At 41.1% G+C, this 12,401-nt stretch overlaps 1 protein-coding gene across 3 annotated transcripts in view; it reads left to right on the top strand.

Annotated features, from left to right (window-relative positions):
- The first annotated feature begins 203 nt into the window (after positions 1–203).
- The window catches only part of MANBA (mannosidase beta), a 61,644-nt gene continuing 49,446 nt past the window's right edge, over positions 204–12,401 (top strand). Inside the window, exon 1 of one of the 3 annotated variants that reach the window (XM_069013266.1) lies at positions 204–421. In XM_069013266.1, the coding sequence (XP_068869367.1) occupies positions 341–421 (81 nt within the window). In that variant the 5' untranslated portion in view covers positions 204–340. Of the gene's footprint in view, positions 422–8,820; positions 9,071–12,401 lie in introns of those variants that run through there. The other 2 variants (XM_069013267.1, XM_069013265.1) reach the window with 2 other exon arrangements.

Raw genomic sequence — 12,401 nt, 5'->3', positions numbered from 1 at the left:
ATTAACTGTGCATTGTCCCATCACAGATTTAACATGTGCAGAGTATGAGCGGTTGCTTAGAAGATGGTGGTGATACAACGTTATCCTCATGGGAAGAATGCCAGCTGTAGAGCTGGGCAGCTGGCTTTGCTCCAGCTGCTTTGGCAGATGAGGGGTGTGGAGACAGAATTTCGAAATGCCTTTACCTTTATCTGGGATGGGAATTTTGACTCAAGTTTAGTCTCAGATGTGATCTCATGTTTCATCAGAGGGAATATAAAAATTAAGCTGTTACCTGTGTTTTGAAGAGCTGCCTAACAGGTGATGTTCTTGTCTTAGAAAGCATTTTTAGACACTGAGCATGGTAGTTTCATCTATGTTGAGAAGAAGCCTGTGCTTGTTTATAAGTCAAGCCTGTTTTGTTTTTTTCCCCTCTGGCCAGGTAAGCCTCAGCTTTTCTTATCTTACAGTCTTTGATGCAAGTCAAAAACGAAACTGTTCAGTCATAAGTCCTGGGGGTTTTTGTTTGGTTCCATTTGTTTTGGTTTTGTTTTATGGGGTATTGGGGTTTTCTAGAGAATGTTCTGGAACACAACTTTCTACTGAATGTGCAACTGTAATCCTTTTGAGATTAAAGGAGGAACTGCAATTTGCAACCTTGCCTACAGAATTTAATGTGAGTCTATAATCCCTTCTGGCAAATTTATGAAGGTAAATGGTAGAGATCTGTCATAGCTCTGGCAAAGATCACTGGTCAGTGTGAAGCTGTTAATTCTTTGGGGAAGGATACTCTTGCTAAAACAAGGTTTGCAGATTACTTGCCATGCTGTTAATCCTGCTCTGACAGTGAATGCTGAAAGTTAATTCAGAGATACCTCAGTAATTGAAGGATCTATTCAATATAACCATTATTTTTTTCTTTTTCCTACCGAAAGGTTAAGAATGCTCCTGTTGGAGTAAGAGGTCCAGATGTCTTCATAAGGTATTAGATTTTGTGTCTGTACTCAGAAGAACATTGAGGACTACTGTTAGTGATTATAGGAGTTCTCAGGTAACAAACTTAGTGGAACATGGCAGTGATATTTTTATAGAATGGATTAGTGCTGGCTGAAGAATTTAATTTAGTATTTGGGACTAGGTGGTGTTCAATCTCTGTGTCTGTGAAGAGGTACACTACTGCACCTCTCAAGCATACCTGTTTGGTCTAAGCTCAGTAACAAGCTGCCAGAGCACAAGTGCAGATGATGAGTCTAACCAGCATAAGAAGTAGAACTTTCTTGTGCAAATGAATTGTGATCCCCTGGTTTTATTGGTTGGCTGTACTTACTACTCTGTTTTTACAGTTTGAGTTGTATTTCACAAAGATATCTCTTAAGTTCTTGTTTACAGCCTGACTTATGTTTCCTGAGAATCCATTCCAAATTCATTAAAAGCAGCATTTTCACACAATCAGAGGCAATTCAATTAGAGAGGAGGTAGGTAGATGGCTGCTACTTAACTCTCTTTGTCCTCTCCTACTTCCTATGTGCTGCACTTCACACTCAGAACTACTGTTTTGGTGCAAAGGATGTGACTTTTCAAAGCCTTAACTATTTATTTATAAACTGAGAAGTAGAAAAGCATTCTTTATGGATTAGCTATAAATGATACAAGAAAACTCAAGCTTTGAGAAAATGCAGGTAACCCTGAGTCATATTTTTTGCACATAATATTCTTTCCAATATTGATAAGACTGGTGTAGAAGAATGTTCCAAATTTTCAGAATGGTAACATGAAAAGACAGGTTTGTGAAAAAACATTGAGCAGTTACCTTGTAATTTTCAGATTTAAAATTTAACTTGAAACAGCCTTTTTTTTTTTTTTTTTTTTTTACACATGACTGCTGCGACATCTTAATGTCTTACGTGTGCATTATGCTCTGCTTTACGAGGGGTGGGATGGGAGAAAAAAAGGAAGATGAAAAGCAAAGTTGCCCTTTGCTATTTAACTGAAGCTACATCTCTGGTTCCCAGGGCAGGAGACCAGATACAGAAATAGGTTATAGTTGACTAATCAGCCCTCCTAACCTTGTTACCCTTCCCACAGCCACCCTGCCATGTTTGTCTTCACTCTTTAGAGACCTGAACTCCTTTTTTCCACATACATTTGCCCTGCTAGATAGGGCTTCTTTTTGCTGCCTTCCCTGATCTGATGGGGAATGTCTTTCATGTAACTTAGCTAGGCAGTGCCTGGAGACTCTAGTGCTTCCAATTTATGAGCCAGTATTTTATACAATTGCTAGGGTAAGTAATGCCTCTTGAGGTACAAAGCATGAAGAAAAGGGAAAGGGGTAGCAAAACTTTTTATTTTATCAATGCAGTAGCTCTAATTGGGAGTTGAGCTTGTAAAAATACTGAAAAAATAGATTAAGAAACTTCCTTAGGTTTTTAGGTTATGTGAGTACAGGTAAAACAAAGGTCATGTATTAGGCTTAGAAATCTAGAGTGCAGATAATGCAGAGACAGAGTGACGGGGAAAGCTCAATGTTGTAAGCCTCAGTGAGGTTTTAAAAAGAAGTTCCCATGAAACATATGCTGACACATACATCATGAATAATTTAGGGTGTGGACAGAGGAGAGGGCAGCCAGCTGTACTTTCTGAGCCAGCTGCAGCAAGCTGATAAGCTCTTCTTGAAGAGTTCTGCTAGGAGGAAGTAGCAGTAATCATAGTTGGTGGTTACAGGATTATGGGTCATTGCCGGGAAGCTGGAAGGATAAACAGTGGATCAGCATCCTTGGTAATGAGAGAACACAACAAAAGAGGTCTTGAAAAGATTCCAAGTTCAAGCTACCACCAAGATGTTCACTAAACAAGTGACTTTCTAGACATGCAGTGGCTTTCTTATGTCAGCAATTAAGCTGTCCATTGCTAACTGTGAAAGCAGGAGGTGGCAGGAGAAGCTTAGTTGTACCCTTCTGTCCTCCAAGTATACCTTCATGTCTCTGACCATGTATGGAGGACTCCAACGTGATTATTGTGGAAAAATCGTTACTTGTCAACTTGCTAGGCATATTGAAGTACTTAATTAGACAGAATTGCCTAAAACATCTTTTTTTAATGGATTTAAGTATCTTTTTGGTGTGATTGAAATTCCTCAGGGCAGTTCCAAGCTTTTAAAAGTATTTGTCAATACGATCACTGTTGATAAACTGTATTGAAAATATGCTGAGAGAATCAATAGAACCTTTACTGACAGATAAGTACTCAAGATGATTTTGCATCTTGAACCTGCTAACTGCTTAATAACATTCTGGAGTCATGACGGCTTCCTTCGATGACGAAACCCTTTCATCAGAAAGCCATACCTTTGGAAATGATTGTTTGCTGAATGCTGTTTATTTTGCTAGTATGTAAAAAGTGCCAAAGGCTTAGGTGGCTGTTCACTCTTCAACACACTAATTAGAACTTTAAGTACCTTCAGAATATTGTGGTACTTCTGTGAAATGTTCTGTAGACATCAAAATGTATGCTGAGTATTTTATACAATATTTAATTGAAGTTATAGTGCATCTTTTGTCCTTTGATTAGATCTGTATTATCTTAGACTAGCTGAAGATCTTTGCTCTTGCTGAAACAATCTGGAGGAGATTGATTCCAAGCAGTGATCTCTTATGGTTTTAAGAACCCCTCTACAGGCTTCTGTTGCATTTGTGCTTATCCATAGTCCTACTGGTGAGAAAAAGGAGCTCTTCCATGGAACAGTGACCCCTGCAGCAGCAATCAAAGGCATAGGGACTAATTAGGGCACCAGATTATTTGGATCCACTGGGCTGAGAATCTTGCTGTAAACAAATGTGTGTGAGTAGTATTTTAGCATGGCCACTCCCAAGAGTCCCAAGGACTGAGCTGAAGAGACAAGGTTCTTTTCAAATCCCTAAGGCTCTTTTTTTTTAAATGTTTCTAGCCATAAAACTACTGCCTGCCTTCCCTTCTTCCAGTGTAAATATCAGAATATTAAAATTCTGACTAGTACCAAAACAAGAGATCTAGTCAGACAGTATGAGAGGACACAAGGAAATGGAATTAAGGTGTGTCAAGGAAGTTCAGGTTGGACATTAGGAAAAAGTTCGTCACGGAACAGGCTCCCCAGGGAAATGGTCACAGCATCAAACCTGACAGAGTTCAAAAAACATTTGGATGTTACTCTTAGCCACATGGTTTAGTTTTATTTAGTCCTGCAAGGAGAAGAGAGTTGGACTTTTGATGATCCTTGGGAGTCCTTTCCAGTTTGAGATACTCTTTGATCCTTCCAGTACTCTTTGTATACTGCAATAGTTTTTTCCTTTTTGTTTCCATGAGAATCGAGCACATAATGGTTTTTTATACAGGTGGGTGTATGTATAAAGTAGTACTTTAAGTGCTGTTTGTGTATGAAGTAATTTGGAAAAAAAAAATATATAGCCCATATTAAAGCATGCCTGTTTCATGAATGTGCATGAATCAATTTCTGTAACTCTTACTCCTGAGACATTTGTACCAGTGCAGCAAATGATACGGCATGTAGCTTTCTGGACTGCATGATGATGTAGCTCTGTTATGTAAAAGGGTTTTCACTGGACTCATTCAGGGAAGTGAATATTTTTTCCTGTGTAGCCACGCTCTTGGCTTATGCTGTTGCCTAAGTGGAGCTTGAGTTGATTCAGTGAGGACTTAATTGATTAAGAATTCTGGAAATTCTTATAGGTGATGAAATAATCATTAATCTTTCAAGAGGAAAAAAAGTGTCTCTTGAGTATCCACAGTTTTCAGTAAAGTTATTTTGAATATTCCCTGGTGCTTGCATTAGAGTCATTTTGGTAGAAATGGAGGAACAGAGTTTGTCCTAGTGCTGAAGCTAGGTGCATTAGCCACACTGAAGGTCTGAGAAACAGAGGTCTTGATCTGTCCCAGTGGTTTGTTTGGAGTCACTTGAGTTAGAAAAAGAAATGCAGCTCCCAGCTGTTTCAGCAACTCCAAATCCATTTACATTTACTCATCCAATTTATCAGCTACAAACCTTTGTTGACATTCTCTTAATACTCACCTCCACAGAAAACATTCATTAAAACAGTAGGCTGGATGTGTGCTTCATATTTAGTGTGATCTATCTGGTATGTCCTGCCCTCAGTTGGTAAAGTGCCAAGCACATGGGCTCAGTGAAGCCTCTCAAACTGTCATCACGGGGGAAAGAGTTTGCTACCTACGATACCCACATTTTGAGGGATTTCATTTTACATGTCCAGAGATGAGTCGTACATTGTACTGTGGTCACAGATGGCTGTCTAGTTTTAGACCTCTAAGAAAGGCTAAGCAACATTTTCATAATGTCTCCATTTGTACTACTTATTTCCTGTAAGTGCCAGGGAATCAGAATGTTTTAAGTTTTAATGAGAGTTAAAGGGGAGCTTGGACAGCACCATACAAGACTTTGCTGTTTATGAAACAAAAGGTAAATAGCAATGATCAGTGTTACATAATTTTATAAATAGAAAAGGATTGTTTCAAAATTGTTTATAAAATGAAGAGAATAAAAGTTGTGGGAATTCCATCTTCTAAATAACCTGACCTTAGAAATCTGGCCATGATGGCTTTAGAGATCCCTAGGCTTTTTTCTGTCTGTGCTATGGAAGGTGGTAACCTGACATCTAAATCCTTTGGTGTAAGTGCATCTCAAAGCAAGATGTTATGTAGAGATACAAATACAGGCTTTTACCCCAGCATAACTGATGAAGGTTATACTCAAGACATCACCTGTTTTTCTGCTTATGAAATTTTAAAATTAGGTATTTTTTGCTTTTCCCCTTCCATTACAGCATTTGCCTGCAGCAGCAGCTTCCCTTCTATGCACTTATTTTTAATTACTCATGATTGTTAGTGTTGGGTAATTTTGTTTGCTAAGGAAATCCCCTTGCAATGGCCTACAGACTTTGCCATAATTATGAAAGAAACTTCAGGCCTGCCATTTAGATTGTCATTTTGTATTTTGCTCGTGATAACCTAATACAACATTCTCTTCTAGTAATGTATTAATAGTATCCTCATCTAAAAGCAATCTTAATTTATTTCCCCATTTTATTTTTAACATCCTTTTGGATGGAGTTCAAGATAAGTACAGAATAATGTCCTTTAGAAATCCATAGCTGGAGAGCTCCCTGCATCATATTGTCTTTTCTCCAGGGCAGAGAGTAACTGTTTAGCACAGTGGTTCTGTTCTGCAGATGCAGTTAGAAAACAGAGGTCTGGTGTTATGTTGAGGAGCTGTGGGGCTTTCAAATGGATATTCTGTGCTGCCTGCAGGTATTTACACTCATACAAACATATATACATTGATATTGCTGCATCTCTAGAAAATTCCCCAAGGTCGATGATCCTTTAGTTGCTTTGCATCTTTGACAAATAGTCTGTGGTGCTGGTATCCGCAACAGCACACAATTACCAAAAGAGAGAGCATGCCCTGATACGAACTGCTGTGAACACAAGTCCTGTTTGACTTCAGAGGTGTTTACCTTCAGCAGAAGAATGGTACAGGGTGGACAGGTGGGGGCAGTAATATCTTGAAGTACTGCATCCAAATCTGTGAGAACCTCTTAGTTTACAACCTTTACATGAACTCGTTGAACACGAATTTGAGAGAGAAAACAGCAGCAGCCTGTTGTGCTGATAGAGACTGCACAGCATTTGGAAACAAAGCACTTCTGGATTAACATGGCAGAATTTGGGCAGCTTCAGTGGAACTACTCTGAATTTATTCTAATAGAGCTAAAGGCATGGTTTTGTCTTCAGCTTTTTGTTTTAGTTGATAAAGAATATCTGCTTGTAGTATCATAAAGTAAGAATTGTAATAACCTCCTAAATTCGTGGTATTTCAGAAAGAGAGTTAATATGGTACACAGTGAAAGAAAGTACACACTTTATCTTGCTTTGTGTCTTAAGATTTGAAAAGATTAAACCACAGCCTTTAAAACGCTCATATCTTGAAACAGCAAAAATGTCATTTGTTTAAAAATACCCTCAAACAAACAAAAACCCTAAAACTGGGACATGAAAATGAGACATGATTTAACTTAATTATAAGCCTTGAACAAGGAAACAGCATGTTCTCAGAATACTTAATTACAGCATTGTTTTTAGGTTGAGGTTTTTTGGTGTGTGTTGCTTCAGTCAGTCTTATGCAGAAAGAATAAAAGGCAAAGAAAACAGAAGTACAGTAAACATCTTGAAATACAGTTTCCTTCTTACTGGGAACCTATCACATGACTTGCTGGAAAATATTTATTAAAAAAAAAATTGCAGTTGTTCTTTGACAGCTGTAAATCTGCTTCTTGAGAAATAATATCCTATAAGATCTCTCAGGCAGCACTACAATGTTTAAATGGTTTTAGTGTTATATCACTGAATTTAAGGGAAGAACACTGAAATGTTTGATTGGCCTGAAAACATTACTCATTGACAGATGAGGACAGAAACAGAGCAAGGCTTTCTACTATAAATGAGTAATCATTTTATAGTCTGCACTATTAAAGGTGAGAAGATAATAATTTTGACTGAATTCTACAGCATGCAAAGCCAGTTGGGGTAACTCAATCTAAGATGATAGCTTTTTAACAGCTACGTTTTGCACGGCCTTCTGCTGCCCAACAGTGTGAGTCCCAGCTATCCCTTTTTGAAGTTGGCAGCAGAAATTTTTTAAGAGAAAAAAAGATCACCTACTGTCTTTCTCTTTGAACCAGTGTTTCTCAGAACTGCATCCTGCCTTGTGCTCTCACAGGTGAAAAAATCATCTGTGATTGGATTGTGTATTTTTTCTTTATATGGTAGGTGAATGGAAGGACTGGTATTTTTATATTGTATTGAAACGAAGGGTTGTCAGCTCAAAAGGATTGGTATCAAAAATACATAGGCATGTTGACCATGTTCAGTCATGCCTTAAAGACAAATTTAGGGTGGATTCTTATGGTATGCTGAAATAGGTGTGTGAAAGGCAGGAGCTTAAACAAAACTCTGATGTCCCTGTTCTTGTTTTGCCCAGCTTTAGCTGCTGGGGCTGGTGTGAAACATTCTCAGTTCATGGAGGTGAGCTAGAACCCTCTGCACCCCCTGGTGCAGTGGGAACAGAGCATGAAGTAGGGTGGGATGTTACACCTGGAGACCCACGGAGCTATTTAAAAACTTGTTGCTTTAATTTCTGCTTTTTGGGCTGTGAATGAAGGGATTAACCTAGCGAGGGCACACAGGAAAGCTACAGTGTGACTTGAAAACCGTACTTTGAGTCCTTTCTTGGGAGCTGATGCTTCCATCCCTTTGCAGATGAATGTTCTGAATTTTTAGAAACAAAATCCACAGCCCTCCTTTATGAGGAAACCACAGTACTTTGAGATGTTCATGACGTTTGTTACGGTTTTATATGCCTCTGTAATTTTATGGAAAAAAGGAGGTGGAAGTCTGAGGCCGTATAAAAGCCTCACGAGTCGAGGGAGCCAAAATTGAAAACCCACTGCGATGTTGCCACAGCTCTTCCTCATCCCGCCTCCCTGCCGTTTTCTAGAGCTCCGAGTGCAATTGCTGCATCTGAGAGGTCCGTAACCGTATTACAGCTCCTCTTATCATTGTTCCGCCGTGCCTCTTGGAGGAAAAAAATAAAACCAACCCGCCGCTTCGCCGACTTGCTCGGGCAGGGTTGTGCGCTGGCAGCGGCCACTGCAGCCGGCGGCCGCTCGCGTTCCGCGCGCCGCGCTCGGCCGGGCCAGAGGCGCCCCCGGCCGCCCGCACGCCCCGCGCGCAGCCGCGCTGCATCGCCCTCAGCAGCGCCGGCCTCCTCCCTTCCTTCCTCCCTCCTCTCCTCCTTCCTTCGAAGCACTGCTCCAGCGCGCTGCTGCCGGCGGCCGTCGCCATGGGCCCCGCGGCGCTGCTGTTGCCCGTGCTGCTGTTGCCGCTGGCGGTGGCCGCGGGCGGCCCGGAGGTGCGCAGCCTGAGCGGGAGCTGGCGGCTCCGCAGCGGGAACGGCTCGGTGTCGCTCCGAGCGGAGGTGCCGGGCTGCGTTCACACCGCGCTGCTCCGCAGGGGCCTCATCCAGGTACGGTACTCCGAGAGCCGGGCCGAGGAGCAGCCCCACCCGCCGTGGGCAGCCCGCCTCGGAGGGGAGAACCAGCCCCCCAAAACTCAGCTCCGTCCCCGGAGCTGCCCGGCCACTGCAGGGTTGGTTGGCGTCGCCGGTGCAGCAGCCAGGCTTCGTTTGGTGGCTGAAGTGTCCTCAGTCGCACATAAGGCCGAGGATACAAATGGAAGCTTTGCAGTATGTGAGATTGTGGTTTTAACACGCAGCCAAGGTGCTGACACCAGATAACCTGCAATACCCTCACAGCATGTAAGTCATGCTTACCTACAGTGATACCTCAGAAGAATGACAAGTTAAACCCACCCTCCTAAAGTTTGACTTGTTGATGCAATAAGTTTAGGGATTTCAGGCCATTAAAAAGCCCTCTTAAAACTTGCCGAGAATATCAGAACAGTGGAGAACATATACACCCATTCTGCCTAAATATATTCTCGTATATTCTGAAACACAAGAACAGATGTTAAATTTAAAGGACAAGCTCCTGTCGTAACACTTTGAAGAAGCTTTTCTGCTTCTGTTTATGCTTGTTTCTATTACGTTTTTAAGTTTATAAAAAGGCAGCAACCACTTTCTTGTACAAATTTTCAAAACTGCAGTTGCAGATTGATAGCAAAGTATTCTGATACTATCATAAGGTGCTTGTGACTGAGACCTGACAAGAAACGTGGCATTAACTGCGTCATTGTTGAAATAAGATGCCTTTTAAAAAGGAAACGAGGAAAATGAAGCATGTACCTGGAACAAGGAAAAGAAACAAAACACAGTGAAGTTAACAAAGTCATCTATAAAGGTGATAAATACAGTTCTGTGCTGGAAAACGTACTTTTGTATGCCGTATATCATCCCTCCTTTATTGTGGGCCCAATGGTGTGGTTTTTGTGCATAATTTATTTTAAAAACACATTCTGGATGCATGCATTTTGTATTTTCTATTTCTCAGTTTTTATCCTTCAGCTTATTATACTCTGATTTAAGTTAGAGAGGTAAAAGCAGAAAGTGACACCCTTTGGTCAGGATAATTTTAGCATTTTCTGTGTTGGCACAGGTTGGGAATCCCAGCACTAATAATAGATTCCAGAGGGTGTCATTGCCAGTTACAAAGCATCAACATTGGAAAAAGAAATGTTACGAAGGGGTAGGCAGAGCTATGATGATCTCTTGTTTTAACGTCTGTGTGCTAAGTGATGTGACATCTTGGACATAGAGAATTAAGGTTTCGGAAGGGCTTTTCTATAGTTTTCAAATGCGCAGGGGCCAGGGAGACTTTATGTGGAGGATCGGTTAAGGGAACTGTGCCGGTTTCTCTGATGCAAAAGTGCACAAGGTAAACTGAACGTCTGGGATGTTTGGCTGTGCTGGGAGGTGCTGTGCAAGAAGTGTGAATAATCATCCAGGAGAAACTGTGACCAATGCACTGACTCAGGCATGCAAGACAATGATGTAATGAAAGACTCACATTTAACTACTCACACTAAGTACACTTAGGAAGTGAGACGGTGTGATTGCTAATTTAGCTGCGTGGCTGCACACTGACTTGCAGTTTAGCAGTATATTTGGAAATGAGGATGATGAACTCTCACGTGCCTGGGCAGAATCCCAAGTCTGCACAGAGGCATGAGAGGTTAGTCAGCCGGCTGGGCAGCAGTGGGTGCTTGGCTAATTAAATAGATGATGGTTGGTTGTGGTCACTTACATGTTTACTTGAATACAAGTAAGAACTTGCTCCAGACACGTGCTGGTACCTGGTATGAACCTCCTGTGGACTGGAAGCTGTTGCTAAATTGGTGGTGTTGCTGTCGAGGTGCTGAGTTAACCAAAATGATTCACTAGTCTGGTTGCTTGACCTCCGGACTGGACCCAGCTGGTGGCTGGCTAGTTCCAAGCTCAGAATGAGATAACCTGTTTCTATGTATAGATGTGTACAGGTAACTCAAGGCCAGCTTAAACCCGTTCTTACTCAGTTTAGCAAAGATCAGTTTACAGAAAGAAGCATTCACATAAATTTGCACCAGGATAACTAAATTATTTTAAAATCACATTTTTATTTAAAAGATAGAATGGAGGCCATACAAAAACAGGGGAGCAACCTTAGCAGATTTGAAACCTATTCCAGATGGTGTTAGATGTATTCAATCCTTGTCACCAAAGTTGTTGCGTTCTGCAAAGCAGCAAGCCTGAGTTGTTTGGAGGGAGTCAGTGACATCATTCATTATTGCAGTGCGAGGCTTCGTGCTCCAGAGGAGGGCTCAGCTGTTTGTCCTGAGGGTTATTCACTGCGGTGAATGTGACCAAAGGTTTTCAAGTGCAGCTGCCTAAAATCATATTCCTATTTTTACAAAAGCATGCACACTGCTGTAATTGTAGAGGCATGGAGGACTGGTTGCTCCATTTTTTCAGAGTTCATTATCTCTGGAAATCAGCCCTTTTTGGTGTTGTGTCAAGTATAGAAGTAGGAGATTTATTATAGATGCCTAAATACAAGTTTTGATCTTAGGTGTTTTTTTTCATTTGCTCCTTTTGCTCTTTGCAATGGAATATAGGATCTTTATTCATCTTACAGAAGATGTCACTAGATCAGTAATGCAACTTGTAATCAAAAGTGGAGATTGGTGTGAAAAGCTGTACCAGGAAATAGGAGAACAAAGCTAGTGGGAACAAAATCATTCTGGATAGCAGGACCCCTGTGTTCACCTGGTGGCATGCTGTTTTCCTGTGTGATTTTAAATGGCAAATAGCACTGCATCCTTTGCTTCTGTATCTGTGAGATTTTCAATGGATTAGCACCCAAAAGGGAAATTTCAAGCAAAATTTGGAAGGCCCTACTCCTGCAGTGTAGCTTAGTGGGCATCTCACAAATGAGGGGAAGGAGGGCAGCAGGGGTAAGCTGATGAATATTAAGCCTTCAGAATGTGGCTTAGATTGCAAGAGTAGGCTGCAAGCAATTTATCACTGTGTGGTTCATTTCAAATTTAGGTCGACACACAAACTGGTTTTGCACAGGGATGCTGTAGCTGATTGCGTGTCTGTAGCCTTACTTTAATCTGCTGTGCAGGCCATACACTTGAAAAACATCTCTCTGACGCTGAGGGTTCATTACTCATCTCTCTGGATCCTCTTAGCATTTGTTCTAGAGATATCTTTACTCTGGCTCATAAAATATACATTGGAGAAACACATCTTCCTGAATGCACCAAATGCATGTGTCTCAAAAAATGCTCTTGGGGAAGACCCTTGAGTTTCCTACCAAAGTATTATTTTCTTTCATATTCAATCAACATGGTTCAAATGC

This window comes from Aphelocoma coerulescens, chromosome 4 (genome assembly GCF_041296385.1).
Source record: "Aphelocoma coerulescens isolate FSJ_1873_10779 chromosome 4, UR_Acoe_1.0, whole genome shotgun sequence".
Classification (NCBI taxonomy): domain Eukaryota; kingdom Metazoa; phylum Chordata; class Aves; order Passeriformes; family Corvidae; genus Aphelocoma; species Aphelocoma coerulescens.
The sequence above is the reverse complement of the archived record's forward strand: the minus strand, read 5'-3'. Positions and strand labels throughout refer to the sequence as shown.